We start from the raw sequence: 21,838 nt of genomic DNA, 5'->3' as shown, positions 1-21,838 counted from the left end.
ATGTCTTTCTGCCATTTCATCTTTGATGCCATCAAATCACCTCAAACTTAATCTTTCCAAAACAAAATTAATAATAATTCCACCGGCCAATTGTAGTTACCAACCTGACGTCTCTATTAGTATTGATAACAACACACAGCACAATATCTTATACAAGACACTGCAAAAACTCTAATCCATGCACTCATCTCCCTCATTGATAATTGATTATTGTAATAGTAGTGGTAAAAGTCTGTTTTTGGTAAGACCAGTAAGGTGACTATCTATTCTAAATGCAGCTGTGAGGCTGATCTTGCTCGCTAAACGTTCATTGTCTGCTGCTCCGCTTTGTCAGTCCCTCTATTGGTTACCAGTATTCTACCAAATTCAATATAAAATACTTTTACTTACACATAAAGCTGTTAACAAAACTACACCAACTCTTTTATTAACCCAACATATGTCCCAGCTCACCCCCTCTGCGCAAGATCTGCGTCTCTCATCCGCACTCATTACTTGCTCCCATTCATGGTTACAGGACTTTTTTCGGGCTGCACCCAGTCTCATGCACAATAAGACTTTCCTCTAGTCTCCAAACCTTCAAGTGTTCCCTGAAATATTCACCTCTTTAGGCAAGTTTATCGGATTCCAGATTCATAAGTTTATTCTACCCAATTACATTCCCTCTATGCAGTCCATACATAACTTTGCATATTTCTCTATCATTGCCACAGGGGACACAGACTCTACTGCCAGCCTATACCCAGAGTTGTCCTTGTGTCCCCTGTGGAATTCAAAGAAAAGGATTTAACCAAGACATAAATCTACTTAATCTCTTTCTTCACTTTCAAATCTTGCTGACCCTTGGCCAGCATTCCTGAGTGACAGGATTATACAGCCCTCCAGACCCTCTGCAATCTGGCCACTATTGTTTTATTAATGTTTGTTCCTAATTGTAAAGCACAATGGAATATGCTGGCACTAAATACGTATTAATAATAATAAATATTAACAGTTACGTATAAAGTCTTTTGAAAACTGCTCCCAGTTACTGCTTCACCTATATTCCATCGACTACATAACTGCACCGAAGAGCAACAGACCTCCAGTCTTCAAGGTCATTATCTTCCAGCTGCAGATGAAGATCTGATGACCCCGCTAAAGTGGTCACCCCCACAGCCACCAGCATTGTGTGAGATGTACCTGAGGGCAGTTTGAAAATTTGGCTTTTCAGGAGATGGTAATACTTATTCTAATGTAAAAGTAACTCAATCTGGAATACCCTGAAATGGGATTATGCAGACTACACTGTCTCAGGGAGGGGAGTACGTTACCCAGGACAGGCAGTCAAAGAAGAACAGACACCAAGAACCATCACCAGTCCCAGTAGAGAGGATTTTGTTCTCGGCTAATAACACCTTCGAATGACAGATGCCAAATAGAACGCACGGAAGATCATCCTCTGGGAAAGAGTCAGAGAGGTCCTTGCAGCCGATGAGCCAATTGTGAGAGAGTCTGAGCCGACTCAGGGGGGGCGAAGAATTGCAGCAAGGCCTGGAGCTCGCCTTGATCATAATGCCCAAGTGAATGAGGGCAAAGACTGAAGAGACGCTGATATCCATCACAGATTGGGTCCTGTAATTATGCGTCTCTGTCATACTTGGACCTCCTGAACTTGTCTATTTCCAAGAAGATGAAATAAAGGTCTCCACTCTGAGCCTGAACCTGCAGCAGGGATTTTAGGTCCATCCACTTTCAGGACCAGAAGAGAACTGAAAACCCCCCTAATCTCTACTACACTTCTGGGACTGTAATAGGGTTCCCCACAGGATCCAAAGACTGAATGTCAGAAAACAGGTTACAGTAATGACCCAACATAAAAAAAATGAAATTATCCTTAGACACATTTTATCAGGTTATAACCAAGATCGTATGTGACTAGACCACAGATTATCAAACTCGGTCCTCAGGACCCACATACAGTGCATGTTTTCCAGGTCTCACAGAATCACAAGTGACATAAGTAACTCCACCTGTAGATCTTTTAAAATGTGTCAGTGAGTAATGAGTTCACCTGTGCACCTGCTGCTGGGAAATGGGACCTGTGTGGGGTCCTGGGGACCGAGTTGAAGAACCACTGGACTAGACTGTACCTTATTCCCCTAGATGGAGAGCTATACAGTGTTCTGGAACTGTCCTGATAATTATCTCAGCTTCAACCAATATAATCAACCTTTTACTCACACAGTGACCTATATTATAAAGTAGGCCCAAAAGAGAGTGACCAAGTATAAAGGAGGTCCTGTCCACGGTACCTACATTGCCCACACCAAGCATCACGCAGCTGCCGCCAATCGGTGAGAGAAAATGCTTCCAGACATCAACTAATAAAGTCAAATTATCTTAAAGAATAGGTCCAGCTTGGATGTGCACTTCTAATAAACACTGTACTCCCAGGCAGCCACTGGGGTTATAGAGATGGAGGCGTCTGAGCCTTTACATTAGGATTGGAGTGCCCAAGTTTATGTACTGCACTTCTGCACCCTGGTAATTAACTTTCCCCCAATTGGATGTCTGAGAAAAACTGTTTGGTCAGATATAGTTATACATAAGGGAAATTGTCTTAGAATGTATGACACTGCAGGAAGATATAACAAACCATCACTGCTTCACTGTGATTTGTACAGGTTGAGTCTCCCATATCCAAATATTCCAAAATACGGAATATTTTTAGCATGACTGAGATAGTGAAATCTTTGTTTTTTGATGGTACACTGTACACAAACGTTGTTTGAGCCACAAAATTATTGAAAATATTGTATAAAATTAACTGCATGCTGTTTGTATGGTGTATATAACACATAAATGTATTCTGTGATTTGATTTGGGGCCCATTCCCAAGTTATTTCATTATTTTATGTAAATATTCCGATATCCAAAATACCCTGGTCCCAAGCATTCTGGATATGGGAGGCTCACCCTGTATATATTGTTACACTGTCCTTGTAAATGATTTTATGTAAAAAAAAAACCAAAATCAAACTGGTAATTTAGTTCAGCTGCAACATTTCACCAAAGGCTCCAATTCATAATATTCATGGAACCAAAAAATAGCAGTTTTAGGTACAAATTATTAGTACGCAGAAATGCTACATAATTGGCATATTGCACAATCATATATGATTTGTATATAAAAATAAAAAAAATAACTTTGTATTCTCTTTGGTGCAGGATATGAAACCATAGTTTCTGCAGTGGCGGCTGAGATGCCATTACACAGCGCAGTCCGTATTGGACAATTTGTCTCATCCCTTGCAGTAGAGAGGCTCATTATTGGCCATTGTGGTCAGCACATTACTGCTATCACTCTGGTGTTTTCAGGTCTTATTTTGACTACACAAACTGGCGTCAGACAATAGCTAGTAGTTGCTGAATGGCGAGATCTGTGAACAATAGTTCTTGATGGGCCTGTTATGTGGCCAGTTCTAGACTTGTGGTGATGTCAGCGATCTCCCCTCCCAATTCCATGAGCCAGATGAAATATTTCATTCTGTTTATTGCCGGTTGTTATAAAATGTGAGCATGTGAATAGCTGCTGACTACATTAGGTATAGGGAGAGCACCTGTCTTCTGTCTATGCTACCCGTATATAGCATTAACCGAAGTCCACTTTGCCTAATGTTGGAGGGAGCTTCTTGTTAATAATCAGATTTACAGCTGTCTGCACATTGAATTGATAGTCTGGCATCTGTGACTGTGTCTTTAACAGTTAGTATTAGATTTACCATATTGTACAGCTCTGTAGTTTATTTTCTATTGTTGCACAATGTGGGCAGTTAGATTGATATTTTCATGTCCTTAAACTACAATTTACTGGTTGGGGTTTTATAAGGGTTTTGCTGGATGATCTGGTTTCCTCCTCTGACTGGCATACTTTACTCTGTAGCCTGTGACTGGCATACTTTACTCTGTAACCTGTGACTGGCATACTTTACTCTGTAGCCTGTGACTGGCATACTTTACTCTGTAACCTGTGACTGGCATACTTTACTCTGTAGCCTGTGACTGGCATACTTTACTCTGTAACCTGTGACTGGCATACTTTACTCTGTAACCTGTGACTGGCATACTTTACTCTGTAGCCTGTGACTGGCATACTTTACTCTGTAGCCTGTGACTGGCATACTTTACTCTGTAACCTGTGACTGGCATACTTTACTCTGTAACCTGTGACTGGCATACTTTACTCTGTAACCTGTGACTGGCATACTTTACTCTGTAGCCTGTGACTGGCATACTTTACTCTGTAGCCTGTGACTGGCATACTTTACTCTGTAACCTGTGACTGGCATACTTTACTCTGTAGCCTGTGACTGGCATACTTTACTCTGTAACCTGTGACTGGCATACTTTACTCTGTAACCTGTGACTGGCATACTTTACTCTGTAGCCTGTGACTGGCATACTTTACTCTGTAACCTGTGACTGGCATACTTTACTCTGTAACCTGTGACTGGCATACTTTACTCTGTAGCCTGTGACTGGCATACTTTACTCTGTAACCTGTGAGTGGCATACTTTACTCTGTAACCTGTGACTGGCATACTTTACTCTGTAACCTGTGACTGGCATACTTTACTCTGTAACCTGTGACTGGCATACTTTACTCTGTAACCTCTGACTGGCATACTTTACTCTGTAACCTGTGACTGGCATACTTTACTCTGTAGCCTGTGACTGGCATACTTTACTCTGTAGCCTGTGACTGGCATACTTTACTCTGTAACCTGTGACTGGCATACTTTACTCTGTAGCCTGTGAGTGGCATACTTTACTCTGTAACCTGTGAGTGGCATACTTTACTCTGTAACCTGTGACTGGCATACTTTACTCTGTAACCTCTGACTGGCATACTTTACTCTGTAACCTGTGACTGGCATACTTTACTCTGTAACCTGTGACTGGCATACTTTACTCTGTAGCCTGTGACTGGCATACTTTACTCTGTAACCTGTGACTGGCATACTTTACTCTGTAACCTGTGAGTGGTTATGACATGGTACAAGAAAGTAACTTGTGTTTCTTCTGCTCACCAGGATCTTTTAATGTGAAAACAGAGAATCCACTGGGAAGTGAGCGAGAAGAGGCTGTGCCTGGGACTCCGATAGAGGAAAACCCTACAGACGTCTTGGCAAATGCAGACCACAATGTCACCCTAAACCCTTATGCTGATTCTCAGATGGATGCTTCCAAGAGTCCCCCCTCAGATTCCTACCAACATACCTTCTTAGACCCCCTAAAGAGTAGCAGCCTTTCTGCCTTCAGTGATTCCTCTAATCATACAAGTACAAACACAGGTGTGTACTTGGGACATCCCACAGCTAATCACAATCCCTTCCCAAGGACATTCACAGACTCCTGCCGGGATCTCTACATGACTACATTCACAGATACCACAAACACTTGCCAGAATGCAGTGATGAGCAGCTTCACAGAGACCTATCGAAGTAACTCCTCTACTGACTTCCCAGGTGAGCAATATATAGAATAGAAAACCTTATCCTGTATGTTGGGGTCATGTTCAGAGGCTTCCTTAGCGCAGATGACAGTGTGTAGCCTTTCATTAATAAAGACAGAATATTCCAATCGGTGAGAGGTGTATCCAAGGGCACAATATTCCCATGTGTTGCTCTGCTTGTTTAGAGGAAGCTTCCTGGCAGCTAGTAGAACATCTACATTCTGATGAGTAAAATGGTCTCCTGATGAAATTACAGGCGTGCAAAACCTAGAACATGAGGCGTGTGAGACCAGGGGGTATATTTACTAAAGTGAGAGTTTTTAAAAGTGGAAATGTTGCCCATAGCAACCAATCAGATTGTACTTAACATTTAACTAGCACCTTCTAGGAGATAATAGCTAGAATCTGATTGGTTGCTATGGGCAACGTCTCCACTTCTAAAAACTCTCACTTTAGTAAATTTACCCCCTGGAGTCAAGAAACACTTCTGTAGGAAGACACAGAGTGGCTTATGGATCAGAACGTTAGGAGGCCTCTCAATTTACATCTAACCAGCAAGGATATGAGAAAAAGCAGACGTAAACAGGAACTACCCTACATTGGGTAGGTTGGTCTATTTAACCTTTATCATTGAAGAAAGGAATTTAACAGTAAGTACATTAGCAGTGGAGGCAAAGACACAGGATGAAGAAGGAAGGAACGACGGCTATATGGAGGACCTTTCTGCCAAAGTGGTTCTCAGTAGTTGTGGAAGTTACTATCAATAATTTGAATGAAGGGTGAGGTGGGTTTTTTACAAACCTGATCTAGGAACACCCCATGATGTACTGCAAGTAGTACAGAGCACCCTGGTTGCCAATGCGGAAAGCACTCATGGGGGAGCCATATACCGCCACAGAATCGTCACACTGCAGTAGTCATTTTTAAACGAGATTGACTAAGTGGTATCACAATTTTTCCCATAGCCCTTATTGGGTGTCCAAACAGACACTATATCCAATGAGTGAATTGATACTTCATTTTCAACAATACAAGGATGTGACTGCCTTAGTCTGTAGTGATGGGACTGTATGAAAAACCATCTTGTTTTCATGGATGACTAAGTATCGAAATTAATGGAGACACCTTCCTGTTCGAAACAACGTCACCTCCCAGGTGAGAAAACAAGAATAGTATGAATGGTTGCAAATGGAGCACATTAGAGGAACTTCAGAAGCCGGTCCAGGAGAAAAAGGAGAACATGGATCGCTCCGGGAAACAAACAAAAAACAAAAAGTTTACTTAGGGAACTCAAAGTCATGTGGCTCCGCAGTGAAGGAAGAAGACCAGAGATGAGAAACACTTTGGTCATAAAACTCCATTCGTTAAGGCAGTTGGGATTTCCAAACACTATAATGGACATGTGCATTATAGTGGTTGCAGCAGGCTGTAATCAGTAGTGTCAGCAAAGCTGTCCCCCCTATGAATCATGGCTTGTAGATCTATGTTTAAGCCATTTCTGCCAGACCATGTCGAAAGAGGAGCCCAAAGGAGAAGATGCTAAGGCTGATCTGTATACCAGGAATGTCTGGGCCAATGGGGTCTAGATCTGCTCCTCTATGTGTGACCGAGTGCAGCATCCGAAGGATCAGCAGAGCTGGGGCTACATGAATGGCCTAGGAGCTACCTACATGTCCATGGCAGCCTTGTGACACCGTTTATTATTATTATTATTGTTATTTTAGCAAACTTAAAAAAAATCAAGCAATTCAAAAGGAAGGAAGGGACAGAAGGACATTAGGGGGGAAGGGGGTTACAAGGATTAACACATCCATTAATATAATTTAACATGAACAACATGCAGTAGTTGAATAGGTCTGAGTGAAGCAAACAATCAAGGTAAAAGCACTATGATAACCAGATGTAGGAAGTTATTAGCCCTATTATCAATAATGCTTGTATAGTCCACCCTGTAGGTGAACAAACTGCGTCTTTCTACTTCAGGGTCCATAGGGGGTCCACAGGGATGACCTTGGGGTATAGGTTGGGAACCAAATCCGGGCACCACGCAGTTAAAGCTTTTAGCTCCCAGGATGCACTGGGTCCACTCTCCCTATAACTCCACCCCCAAGCCAGAGGCACCTCAGTTTAAGTTGGTGCCCGGCCGGAGTCGGGTCACCGTTTAGTGCAGTGGTGATCCGCGCATTTGAAATGCAGTCCTGTGCCTGCGGTCTCTGGGAACAGACCGGAGGCGCCGGCAGTGGCGGCGGGCCCCCCCATACCCCGTGTGTCCACTAGACCACCAGGGACTTAGTGTTCGGTGCAGGGAGCCGGCGTCCCGGGGGTTAATAGCCAGCCAGGGGAGGCAGCCTTCCCTGTTACAGCGGCTCCTCCCCTCAGCTCAGCGCGCCTTTCAGTATCCATAGTCTGGCGTCGCTGAGCTGCTTCCTCCGCGGGCCACGCTTCTTCTGAGGTCTCCAGCGGCCATTTTCTCTGTGGTGCAGCAGATCTCCTGAGATGGCAGTGAGCCCAGTCCCCCTGCGTACCTCACCATCAGGTCAGTGTACACAGCGCTGTAGCCTTCCCAGACACTGAATCTGGGTAAGTTGCATGCAGTGTAATAGTGCAGTATATTATATGACATGTTTATTTATATATATATATATATCTCTGCATTGTATGTGACTTATGCTAGTGCTGACTGTACTTTATTCTCACCTGTCAGTGTATATCTATCCCTTTTCTTTATCTGCCCTAATACAGCTGTACTTGGGGTGGTTCTGAGACCTCACATTTATATACTTGTTAATATTTGTGAGGTTTGTCACATACTGTTGTGTGCTGCACGTTGCCATATTTTGAGTGAATCTGTGTGTTGCATACGCTGAAAATGGGTCCCTGCAGCTAATTTTTAGTATCAGTCAGGACCAGTATAGCGCTGCTTGATCGCAATGCTTGGTCAGATATGTCTGACCAGGAGATAGAGCGTTATACTGCACCCATTTTTACTATCCTGCAAGCCATGTGCTGCAGATGTTAGTGTGGAGGATTTAACTCTTAAAGGGTTCTTTATGTGGCGTCATCGGGTGCCGGTCACTTTCACGACCCCCTTGGGCGGTTTGTTTTCTCGGGATCCTCTCAATTGCGGATCGCCGGGCGGGCCCTATTGTTGTACCTCACTTGGGGTTACTTCACCATACTGCCCTTTTTCATCTCAGGGTATCTTGCAGTTTCTTGCACTCTTCCCCTGTGACACAGACTACCGCTCCCTGCAGGGGTTTTTTGCAGAATATGAATTCCCCCTGGTGCCACAATAGTTTATCATTCCCCTTGCAGGGATTACCACAACAGCCACCGTGGGTGGATGTCCTTTTCTACGAAACGCAAATTGGCGTGGTTGACACCCTGTGGTTACTTCCCAGTTGGGTCTGCCGTGAACTGGATACTGTTTTGGGCTCTTTCCCTCTTACACGGGGGGAAGCCTATTTCAGGTATTATTATCCCTGCTTTGGGGCTGGTAGCAGGTCCATTCTGGTTAGAGTGAATGTTGACCTGCACTTGTATCATACACCCTCAGTCTTACGTGCCTTCTGGGTCCCTGTTGCTGACTAGCGGGTGGATCGCATGGCGGGACTCTGGCTGTTGCCAGATACAAGGTATTACAACAGTGTTTGGCCTCCTGTCCCAAATTCCCTAGGGGTCATCACGAGCCCCTCCTGGGGTGGATGGGCGTGTTACTCGTCGGATTACCGGCGTTACTACGCATCCCATGCCTGCGTGGTCGGATTCTTCGGATCCATAGGTGGTAACTCTGCCTGAAATCCGTATACTCGCTTTCAGGGGTTGTTACCCATCCTACCATGGCTATAGCATGGTTGGTTAATACTATTGCATACTGAGCTGATGCATTTGTAATGTTTTTTCCCCTCCAACACGTCTGGGGTTCAAATGTATTTGGTCGCTCACGTAATATATGCAGTTGTCATAGGTGGACATGCCTATATTGGATACCAGCCTCCTAACTTTCAGAGTTCCGGCTGCGACTGTACTCTGCATTCCCAGAGCGCAGCCATAGGGTATTACGGAGGTGCAGATACCATCTATAGGGTAGATCTTGTTGGGTCCTGACCTTGACAGTGGCAGTACACATTTATCGCCTTCAGCTATGCCCACTACAGGGCCTCAGACTAAGTCTATTAAGTCTTTTTGTCCTCTGGGTCAGCCTAAAGGTCTGTTTTTTCATAGACTGTCTGCCTTTACAAGGGCCGACATATCCAGTACCGGGCAGGCCTGGACTGCCAGCCGATCCTGCTTCTGAACCTACGGAGATATCTTCAGCCTGGCGAGACAGGCCTACCACTGGGAGATGGCAATTTTCTCAGTTTGCCCGGTACTAGTGTCAAGTTGCCGCGGCTACGTGGGTAGGAGGGTACGCCCTCTCTTTGCTCAGGCGGCCTATTTCCATGTGATGGTACGCAGGCCCTTATTCGGACCCAAACAGGGCCTTACAAATCCAGAAACCTATACAGTTGTTGCGGTAAGCGGAGATAATTGGGCCATCCCCACTTTCTCAGCGAGGGACTGGTTGTTCTGCTTTCTTTCGTGGTGCGGTGGCTGAATGGTCCTCTTTGGCCTATTCTCTGTCTCAATTCCCTGAACCAGTTCCTAAAGCTACCTGGGCTCAGGAGGCAATCCCTATGCTCCATCATACTATGTTTGGAACCTGGGGACTTTATGGTATCACTGGATATACAGGACGCGTGCCTACGGGTACTTGCAGAGACCTTGCCTCAGCATGGACTGAGGTTTGCTGTACCACAGCACTTACAATTTTTCGGGCTCTGCCTGTTGGGACTGTTCTCAGCCCCACAGGGGTTTACCAGCGTTTTGGATTTTCTGACAGTTCTTCTGCTCAGTATATCCCAATGCTCCTGTACCTGGATGGGCTCCTGCTCTTAGCAGGATCACCGGGGTACTTTACAGCCGGGTCAGGTTGACTGTGGCTTCTTCAGGGTGCAGACGTTTAATCAATGGGGAAAAAGTCCTCCCTGCATCCCTCTCTGGGTATTCTTCACCTAGGAGCCCTGCTGGATTCTCAGAATCTGAGAATTCTTCTGGCGTAAGACGGTATCTCCACTCTTCCATTAGGAGTACATGGATGTCTACGCAGTCGACATATGTCTTTACACTCTGGGAGGCATGGTCCACTATTCAGTGTCTGCCTTTGGAAGGGTTGAATGGGCTCAGTTCCATTCCAGGCCTTTCCATAATTGGCTTATCTCCAGATGGAACAAGTTTTTTCTGTCTGATCACTGTTCAAACGATGATGCTCTCCCCGGAGGAAAGTCTGTCCCTTTTCGGGTGACTATGGCCATCTCGTCCAGGGTATTCTTTGCTAAGGACAGTGTCTGGTTCGCATCCATTTCAGTGCAGTTGGATGTCTGTCGATTCCACCCTGTCAATTAACTTGTTGGAACTTTAGCCTGTCTTGGGCCTTCACTCTGGCATAGCCCTTGTTTCCCGGTGACCCTGAAAAAGTTCAGTCCGACAGGGTCAGAACAGTGGCTTCCTTTTTAGCAATACTGTTTGTTGGGTGGCAATGTCAGGTATGTCATACATTCGGACATTGTCCGAGGGTCTCCTCCCGACCATCTTGACAGCGTTCATTTCAGGTGCTCTCCGTTGGGAAGCGGGAGTCCTCAGCCGTCACGACGTGCATCCCGGGGACTAGTCTCTTCCCTAAGAGAGGTTTCATCTCCTGGTGAGCAGGGGGGGCCCTCCTGAGGTGACCCTCATGGCCTTCTGACTCTATCACACTATGGTGTTACACTCCAACTCTGGGGATTCTGAAGCAACATTCACTGACTCTTTGTCGGTGAAGTGGTCCTTCCAATTTGCGTACCTGTGTTCTCCGGTCTCCCTTCTTCCTCGTGGGAAGTGTTTCAATCGAAACGGAGATGCTTTCCTGCTGGTGGCTCCTGATTGCCCCAGATGTCAGGGGTACTTGGTTTTTCGGAGTCTCTCCATAGATGCTCCATTCCTGATGCTTCACTGTCCAGACCTGTTGTCTCAGGGTCCTGGGGTTTGCCTTGGACCTGGGTCGTTTGTCTTTGACTGCGTCCCTACAGTGCTCTTACGGCTTCCCTGGCTTTGTCATCGTTGGAATGATTAGAGCACATGGATCAGCTTTTGCTGGGACCTACCACAAACTGTGGCAGCCATAATTCTTATGGTATTATACCTGTCGATACGATCCTCCGGTGTCCAGGATTTCCAGATATTCTGGCATTCCTTCCGGCTGGCTTGGGTTTCACCCTCGGCCTGGCCTTCCTGACAGTGCGGATCTCTACACTGTCAGTATGACTAAGATATGGAATTGCTCCACTCTGGTATCCAGTTCATCCTTTGGTGTGTTTTCTGGATTATGCCTCCATTTGTCCTCCCTAGGGACTCCTTGGGAGTTAGTAGTGGTTCTTCGTTCCCTCCGGGGACAGTCAATGGAACCGCTGGTTGTGATAGCCATTACATGGTCTATTGCTTTGGCTCTCTCTCTTTCTCTCAGGGTGTTTATATCAACCAGGTCAGTGTCGGAATTGGGAGCGTTCTCATGTGGCTCCCTTTTCTGGAGGACATCATGTCAGGGTGTGAGTTGCTCTCACCCTGTGTTTCTTCTTAGTGATTTTTAGGTTCGAACTCCTTATTGGTGCTCTGAGATTTCTGGTTTTAACAGGAAAGGATGGCCGGCCTATAGCCAAATGTTGGCTGGATGGCCTCGTATGTCTTCTTCAGGGGCCTACCCATGGGTAGGCCTTTCTGTTGTTGATGCTTGTTTTTTCTCGGGCCATGTAACCCTCGTGAGTGGCTCGCTGTGGCGCCTTGGCTGTTTTGCCTTACTAGGTGACCACGTGGTCTTCTGGCCGCACCTTTTTAAGGTTCTAGGCATTGGTTTCCTTTGCCTCTCAGGATGCTTCCTTTTTGGCGGCGGATTCTCCTCTCAGCACAGGAGCGTCCCCACCCTTGGTTGAACTGCTTTGGGACATCCCCAAGGTCAACCCTATGGACCCTGAAGTAGAAAACAGGAGATATGGTAAGAACTTACCTTTGTTATCTCTGTTTCTACGAAGTCCATAGGGTCCACAGGGCGCCCGCCCTGACGCACCTGGCTTCATATGGGCTGAGTGGCTGGTCACCGGTTTTCCGTCTCCCATTTCTGTGAGTATGGTTTCTTGTGTGTTCCAGTCTTCCTTCTCTCTTTTTCTCTCCTCCTCCGGCCTTTGGCTACTTACAAACTGAGGAGCCTCTGGCTTGGGGGTGGGGTTATAGGGAGAGTGGACCCAAGTGCATCCTGGGAGCTAAAAGCTTTAACTGCGTGGTGCCCGGATTTGGTTCCCAACCTATACCCCAAGGTCAACCCTGTGGACCCTATGGACTTCGTAGAAACAGAGATAACAAAGGTAAGTTCTTACCATATCTCCTGTTTTTATGGATAAGTGACAGTGGCCTAGAAGATTTCCAGTTAAGCACTATCTGACTCTGCTGCAAACAGTATGTGCCAAATAAGAGTGTGACTGTGTATTGAGACCCTGGAGATAGCTCTGACTAGACGTAAGTAAGCGAGGAAGGATGCGATATGTTAGTAATCCTATTAATGAAATGGAAACCGCAGTCCACATGGCTTCCAGGGACATGCATCTATTTCTGTGTACACTTATATCTTCAGTAATAGTGAGGAAGACTCAAGCCACAGCTGAAGTGCAGATAGGGAGTGAGGATGGAGATGTAGGAGGGTGTGGAGTGAGTGCTCTGAAGGTGAGGATGGAGATGTAGGAGGGCGTGGAGTAAGTGCTCTGAAGGTGAGGATGGAGATGTAGGAGGGTGTGGAGTGAGTGCTTTGAAGGTGAGGATGGAGATGTAGGAGGGCATGGAGTGAGTGCTCTGAAGGTGAGGATGGAGATGTAGGAGGGCGTGGAGTGAGTGCTTTGAAGGTGAGGATGGCGATGTAGGAGGGCGTGGAGTGAGTGCCCTGAAGGTGAGGATGGAGATGTAGGAGGGTGTGGAGTGAGTGCTCTGAAGGTGAGGATGGAGAGCTTAAACTGGATTCTTTAAGGGAAGTGAACTCTGAATGATAATGGAGTAATCGGAAGACGAGGCAAACAGCAGTACTGAGAATATAATTCATACGGGAATGGCGGTAGAGAGGACAACCAGAGTGAGATGAAGGGCAGTGGGAAAACAAGTTGCTATCAAGATTTGGGAAACAAACTGGAGAAGAGAGAGAGTTTGAGAGGGAGTAAAGATCTAGGGGTAAATTTACTAAGATGGGACTTATATTAAAAAGTGATGTTGCCCATAGCAACCAATCAGATTCCAGGTATTATCTTCTAGAAGGTGCTAGATAAATGAGAAGTAGAATCTGATTGGTTGCTATGGGCAACATCACTTCTTAAATAGAACTCCCATCTTAGTAAATTTACCCCCTAGAGTGGAAGGAGAAGGAGACAGTACCAGCGGGTAGAGAAAAGTTAAAGACGTGGGAGCAAGTGTTTAAGAAAGAGAGAGTGCAGACTAGATGCAAGGGAATGGGGTAGATGACTACAGGAGAGAATGGATTTAGTTGCAAATAGCGAGAGAGACAGAAGAAAGGGTAGGTTGTCCATTACATGGTGGATAGGGGAGGCAGAGAAGGATTACTGGAGGAAATTTCCTCATAGTTGCAATTTTAGAAGAAAAATAAATAGCAAAATTGGGGGTTATGAAAGGGGAGAATTACAGGAAATGAGGGAATTATAGGTGGCAAAGAGGCCTTTACGGTTGGAGGATTGAGAAGAGATAAGGAATTCGAAGTGAGATTGTTTTGAGAGAGAGGAGAGCATTAATTGAAATGAGGGAAGTCGGAGAGTGAGCTGGATTTCTCCAATGCCATTCTGCGGTTCAGGAATATTTTGATGAGGTTGCAGGTAAGTCTGGAGTGCCAGGGTGAGGACGGGACTGTCTGAGAGCTAGACCACTAGCTGGGGCAACAGATTCCAGAGCAGAAGTTAAGTGAAGTTATAGAGAGACACCGCCATGAGAGAGTCCAGCAAAGAAGAAAAAGAGTTGTGGTCCAGGGTATCAAGTTTGCCCCAAGTGAGGGTAGTCTTAAGAAAGTTGTTGAAGGAAGTGAGAGAGTGGGATGAGGTGATGGAGAGAGGGTTTAAAGGGTCATTTGATGAAATTGTCAGAAATTATGGCCACTGGCGTGAGAGCTGGAAGGGAAGGAGAGAAATCTATAAGCCACAAAATCCATGTGATCATCAAATAGAATATTAAAATCAGTGACCAGTTTTATTGGCAGGTAAATTACAGTTGATTAGAACAGGGAAAACCAGTTACATTTAAGCAAATGACAGTTAGTAAAAACTGGTACAGGTTGAGACTCCCATATCCAAATATTCTGAAATACGGAATGTTTTTAGCATGACTGAGATAATGAAACCTTTGCTTTCTGATGGTTGAATCTACACAAATTTTGTTTAAGCCACAAAATTATAAAAATATTGTATATATTTACCTGTGATTATGTGTATAAGGTGTATATGAAACATAAATGAATTTCATGTATATGCACAAACATTGTTTGATGCACAAAATATTAAAAAATATAGTATAAAGTTACATGCCAGCTGTGTGTATAAGGTGTATAGGAAAGATAAATGCATTCTGTGTTTAGATTTCTGTCCCATTCCCAAGATAGCTCATTATGGTATGCACATATTCCAAAATACGGAAAATACGATATCCAAAATACCCCTGGTTCCAAGCGTTTTGGATATGGGAGACTCAACCTGTATATCCAAATAAAAAAATCGGGATACAGTTGAGATAATCAGGGAAATACAGCTAGAATAATCAGGGAACATTGTGAGATTAAACATAGGAGATTACCACAAGTAGCAAGAGGCAGATCCCAGTGAGAGAAGTTCGAGGTGGTAGAAAAATGGAAGTAGTCGAAGTTTAAAGAAGGGACAAAGTCTAGAATCTGGTTTCAGTAGGGACATTGCCCAGGTTATGGTAAAATCGGGACTTAGTCCAGGTTATGGCTGGAAAGGCAGTGGGGAAGTTCAGGTCCAGAGAAGGATATGACCACATCATCTTTGTGTAAAAGTGCAGAGGAAGCAGGGAGGGTAGAATTCAGGACGTAAAGTAGGTTGACGAAAAAGAGCAACAGCTGTCCAGCAAGACAGTGGTGGAACCAGGGGAGGCCAGGGAGCAACAGTGAGAAGTGAAATAGATGATGCAGGTACTAGGATGGGGAGGAGAGTGGAAGTTGAAGCAGGTCACAGATGAATGTGGATACTAATGAGGAGAGCAGGTCAATATCATCAGTAGGCATTATATCTGGAGCAGAGGCAGCCATGATGGTGGATTGGCATCCAGGACGACAAGGCCAAAATCACAGGCTGGATTAGCACAGGAGAACGGTGCTGTGTTGAGCCAAAAATCTGAGGAAGCTATGAGGATTTGTACAGAGGGGCATTGGTAGTGGCGGCAGAGCAGAGGCCACAGAGTGCCGAATGTGGAGAATGTCCAGTGGAGGGGGGGGTAGGGAGTAGCCAAAACCAGACCTGTTGTGTAGGTAGAGGGCATGTCCAGGGTACAATGACTTTCCTGGTGGTTCTGAGGGAAATTAGGTTGTGTGATTATTTCTCATGCTCCGTTTCCTGGCACGGACCGAAATAATTACTGGACTAGTACAGACTGGGTGTGGTATGACTAGTCGACATTCTGAATGTCAACAGTTAATGTCGACGTGGTAATTAAGTCTGCATTTATGTCGACATGGTTCAAATATTGCCACGTTTAGAATGTCAACATTTAGCTTGTCAACACTAAAAATGTCTGATGATTTTTAGGTTATATTAGCCAAAAAATCAACCAAAAAAACATTTCTACACTCTGCACGTGTTGATATTTTATCCATATCAACCTAAATGCATGTCTACATATTGATTGTCGACCTAATGACCTTGTCGATATTATGAATGTCGACAAGTCGGACTGGATACCCACAGTCATGCCAGAGGGTGATTGGCTTGTGGAGGTCATTGAGAGAAATAACTTCCTTTTTTCTGCAGGGTCCATAGGCTCCACAGGGAGACCTTGGGGTGTAGGTGATGGGAACCAATCTGGGCACCACGTAGTTAAAGCTTTAGCTCCCAGGATGCACTGGGTCCACTCTCCCTATACCCCGCCCCCGAGCCATCTCAGTTTTAGGTGGTGCCCGGCTGGAGCTGGGTCACTGTTAATGCAGGGGGAGTTACTTTTATTTTATGATTTTATAGTTTTGTTTTTACTATCTTCAGAGCGCGCAGCAACAGACTGTCCACTCCGTCACCCTGTTGTTGCCGCGACGCCAGTACTGATCTGGGGATCTCTGTGGGCACCCTGGGTCTGTGCTAGCCGGGCCCCATGGGATAGCCCTGACTACAGCCGGACGTATGGGGACAGGTAAGATGTATTGGCAGTCAGCACCTCCGGTCTATCCCCTGAGACCGGAGGTATGAGTGTGGATGCAGGCCTCCATACCCTGCGCTCCACAGGGACATTATTAGTGTGGGAAACAGCATCCCAGGGGTTAATCGTCAGCCATGCGAGACGGCTTCCCGGTTTTAGCGGCTCCTCTGTTCAGCACGCCTTTCCACTGCGGTCTGGCTTTGCTGAGCTGTTTCCTCCTGTGGCCACGCCCCCTCTGAGGTCTCCGGCGGCCATTTTCTTGGATGGTGCACTCGCAGATCTCTCAGGCCAGCGCATGGTCCAGTTCCCCTGCATACCTCTCCCTTGGGTTGGGGTATGCAGCACTATAGCCTTCCCAGACACTGAATCTAGGCAGTTGAAAGTAGTGCCAATTTGCAGTGTGTGTGTGTGTGTGTATATATATATAATAATAATATATTAATTGTATGTGACGTATGCTAGCGCTGACTGTCTGTGTCTTTTTTTTCCCCCAACTGTCAGTTTATATCGATCCCTTTCTTTTACTATCTGCCCTACTACAGGTGTAGTTAGGGTGGTTCTTTGACCTTACATATATAGTTAATATTTGTGAAGTCTGTTGCATACTGTTGTGTGCTGCACTGTGCCATATTTTGGCAATAGATTCCTGCAGCTTGCATAAGACAGGACCAGTATATTGCTCCCTGTTAGTATCCATACATACTAGTGGTTGCTTTGTACACAGTGCGCTATTGTGCGCCATTTACCCTGCATACATGTCTGACAGGGGTAATGGACACATGCCTGTACTTTTGTCGCAAACTGGCAGACTATGTACTGCGGTTTTGAGTAGGATGCGGTTCGGGATGGGTCATGTATGAGATGTTATAACTCGTCATATGCCCCGAACCCCCCGACATCAGTACAGGAGCCCCCTTGGGTGTTTTTTTCTCAGATGCTGGCCTCTAACGTGGACCGTCTGGCGGTCCCGACTGTGGTTCCTCCTCTGGGGGTACCATAACAGCTCATCCCTCAATCACAGGTACTTCCACTGATTGTGCAGACCCCTCCTGTACCACAGCAGGCGGTCATTCCCACAGTGAGATTGTTACAGGGGGGTCCTCCACCATGGGTGGATGTGTTCTCTACCTCAGTACAGAGTCTGGCTACGACCTCTATGGCCATTCAGACCATGTTACAGAGTGAGAAACCTGTACGACCAGCTAAGCGTCCTGTTCTGTCATCTCAATCCACACAGCTGTCATTGTCTGAGATGTCATCTGATGACGGAGAGGTGGCTGATGCCTCTAACCCCGACTCCTCTCAGCAAGAGGCGGAGGCCAAAGTCCAGAATTAATATGCCTGCCTTGATGCGTCAGGTCTGCATTGTAAATAGAGGATGATGAACCAGCCCCTAAATACAAATAAAGGTGTCTTCGGCAGTATTCCTTCTATCAGAACAGCTGGTGGATCACATGGCTGAGGCCTGGTAAGAGGTATCAACCTCAGAAACGTTTGACCTCATGTTACCCGTTTCCTGAGGCTCAAGTGGTAATCGCCCCCTGCGGTGGATTCACACGTTACACAATTAAAAGTGCAAAAGTTGCCTATGCCTTGCATTTCTTCCTTAAAGATAGGAAGGTGGACACTTGCTTAAAGTTTATATACTTTCAGGAGCTGTTGCCCAACCGTCCGTGGCCATCTCCTGGTTAGCTAAGGCTATAGAGAGTTGGGCTGATACACTTGAGGACTCCTTGGAAATTCCAGAGAATCAGGTGTCACTGGTCGGCCATATTACGGATGCGGCTGCATATACCGGTGAGGCCGCTCTGGATACTAGTCTACTGGCATCTAGAGTCTCTGGTGCGGCCGTGTCTGCTCGCCGTCCCCTATGGCTACGCTATTGGAGCGCGGATGCCGATTCTAAGAAAGGCCTGGAGGCCTTACCCTATAACGGGGAGATTTTGTTTGGTCCAGACCTGGACAAGATTGTTGGCACGTTGGCCAAATCCAAATCTGCATTTCTGCCCTCAGCATCTGCTCCTGCAAAGTCTCGAAGCTCCTCCTTTCGTACCCAAGGAAAATCCAAAAGGACAGTCCTTCTCTAGGCAGTCCGCTGCCAAGAAGACTGCCCGGCCTAAGAAACAACCATGGAGCACAAGACGCTCGACCTCAAACAGGAGGATAAACTCGCAACCTGACGGGCCGGACCTCCCTCTGGGGACCCCAGAGTGGGAGGTCGACTTCTTCAGTTCGCCTAGTGCTGGTGTCAAACCGCCAAAGATGCTTGGGTAAGAGAAGTGGTCTTTAAGGGGTACGCCCACTCATTCCTTCGATGGCCTGCCCACCGGCTTTTCTGCACAGGCCCTCCTTCAGACAAAACCAACAGTCCTTGCTGCAGGCAGGGGTAATTGTACCAGTTCAGCTATCTCAACGAGGGACTGGTTACTATTCTACTTTCTTTCTGGTTCAGAAACCGAATGGGTCTCATCGGCCTATCCTCAACCTCAAAGCTATGAACAAGTTCCTCATGTTGCCCAGGTTCAGGATGGAAACCTTATGATCCATCATACTGGCTATGGAACCTGGGGATTACATGGTATCGCTGGACATTCAGTATGCATACCTTCATGTTCCCATAACGCCTTCTCACTAGTGTTATCTGCGGTTTGCTATGCTGCAACAGCACTTTCAGTTTCAGGCGGCGCCCTATGTCCTATCCACGGCTCCAAGGGTATTTACCAAAATTATGGCTGTCATGGCAGCTGACCTGCGGAGTCGGGGTATCCGACTTCTACCATATCTGGACGGCCTCCTCTTGTTGGCAAGTTCTCCAGAAGTGCTTCACCACCACCTGCAACTAACAGTTGCTTGTCTACAAACACACGGGTGGTTGGTCAATGGAAAAAGTCGTCCCTAATTCCCTCACTGAGGATGGTTTCATTTGCTTTGGACTCCAGCAGTACATTGCAGCATTGAAGCTCTGCACAGTGGCATTGGAGCTTCCAAAAGGGTTTCACTGCTGTTGAGCTCTTGATGCAGAATCCTCTGGAAGAGTGGATCACTCCTGAGGAGACAGTGACCTGAACTCCTGTGCACCGACTGCCCACCATGCACCAGAAGGTACCACATTCTGGGAGAGGTCTATCTTTAGTGTCTTGGTGGGCTCCAGAGCCGGGTGCTAGGGACTGAGGTTCTTACTGTCTGCAGTAGACATCACTTAACTACTAGGGACAAAGTATAACAGCCATTGTATAACTGGACCCTGGGTGATAACACATTTTTTCCTCATACACCTACTTCCTGACAGTCCTACACTGCTGCCGTTTCTGTTGGGCTTCTGCATACAGTTTTTGGAGTCCAGTGCTCCCATTCTGTACCATCAACTGTGAGGTACCTGTTTGAGGGGTGGTTTTTCTGAATGTTAGCTCTCTCAGATTTACAGAGCTCTGTACGTTGTCTTGCATGTTCTTTTGTTGACCTGTGACTGTTTGCTTTCCTGTCATATTAGATGAGAGAGCAAAGGCTTGGAGGGATACTACTATCAAGAGTTACCTTTCCCCTTCTGGCATGCAAAATTGCAAGAGGGAAAATAAAGTGCTGCTGTCATTTGCGAATCCTGTCAGTCAGGTGGTCAAATGTAGCCTGTGCCTAGGGGCACTGCATCATAGATGGTGGACTCCCTTAAATCAGCGGGGTGGGGATAGGGCTTCCTAGTCTGTCTTTAGTCCCCAATGTTTGGTTGGCCATGAGCTTATAGGTTCTGTGGCAGTCTCTCTGGAGAGGCTGGCTTGGGTTAGATGTTTTTCCTCATCAGTGCAAGGGTTGATTGACTCCTTGCAAAAGTCTTTGTATGTCCTCTCTACCAGGTTCTGGCACTTCATCCCATCAGGAGGGCAAAGTGGTGCCTGATTCACTTGGCCATTTCTTCACAGTTTGAATATGAGACCTTTGACAGGAAACAGAAGTCTTAGGGCAGTGTGTCAGATGCTGGACATCTAGGACATTTGAATTTCTGAGGTACCAGACGCTTCTTGGTTTAAGCACACTGAAATATCTGGTTTTGTTTCCTTCCTGTATGCTTTCGTAGATTAGTGAGGCCAGACTGAAAATTTCAGGTCCTTCAGTTTTTTATTGAGTTATCCTCTTCCTAATGAGAATATAACATCTTGGGAATCTGCTCTCCTTGTGGATGTCTTTTCAGGCGTTTCAAGCCCTTCACCATTCCCATCTTTGATATTCTGTCCTTTAAAGATGTTGCAAATTGAAGAGTGAAGGGCATCCTGAAGGGGAGGGGGGGGGGGGGTGTGCAGAGTCATTCAGTCTTTGTTGCCCTTGGGGGTTGTCACTTTTAATGTGAATAGACAAAATGTTGGGGTTTTACTCCAAACACTTATTGGTACAGAAACCAGATGGGTATTTTTGTCTCATTCTGAACTTCAAGTCCTTGAACACCCAGCTCAGGGTGGACAGATTCAATAGAAGAGGTGGATTACAAAACTGCCACTTTGTAAATATAGCCCCAAAGATGCAGATTTCCATGTTCTTACATGGTATAGCAGAGCCTTTTCCGTTTGCAGTTCAGAACAAGATTTCCAATTCAGGGCATATGCATTGAGTCTTGTGACGGGTCTGTAGAGTCCTCGTTGTCTCCCAAACAGACATTTATATATTTTGCTTGAGGATTCTGGGAAGGTTGTCCAGTATACAGTTTTTTTTGAGGGACTTCCAAGTCAAATTAATTTTGTAGTGATACAAGTCTCCCCATTTTGTCTCCTTTCAGGTTATATGTCAGTCACTTGTTGAGGGTGGAGCCCATACTCTACTCAGGGTCCTGGCATTAAGGGTGTTGCTTTATGTTTTGGTAAAAGAACATAATCTCTTGTGCAA

The 21,838-nt window shown here is 45.9% G+C and overlaps 1 protein-coding gene across 5 annotated transcripts in view; it reads left to right on the top strand.

Moving 5' to 3' along the window:
• LOC148443030 (uncharacterized) overlaps window positions 1–21,838 on the top strand; it is a 107,602-nt gene that overhangs the window by 72,516 nt on the left and 13,248 nt on the right. For all 5 annotated transcript variants that reach the window (XM_088463379.1, XM_088463382.1, XM_088463378.1 and 2 more), the window contains one exon: window positions 5,076–5,510. In XM_088463379.1, coding sequence (XP_088319505.1) covers window positions 5,076–5,510 — 435 coding nt within the window. The remainder of the gene's footprint in view (window positions 1–5,075; window positions 5,511–21,838) is intronic.

This window comes from Taudactylus pleione, unplaced genomic scaffold, assembly GCF_031769625.1.
Source record: "Taudactylus pleione unplaced genomic scaffold, aTauple2 ptg001351l, whole genome shotgun sequence".
NCBI classification, from domain to species: Eukaryota; Metazoa; Chordata; class Amphibia; order Anura; family Myobatrachidae; genus Taudactylus; species Taudactylus pleione.
Note: the sequence above shows the minus strand (reverse complement) of the source record. Positions and strands in the feature narration are given on the sequence as shown.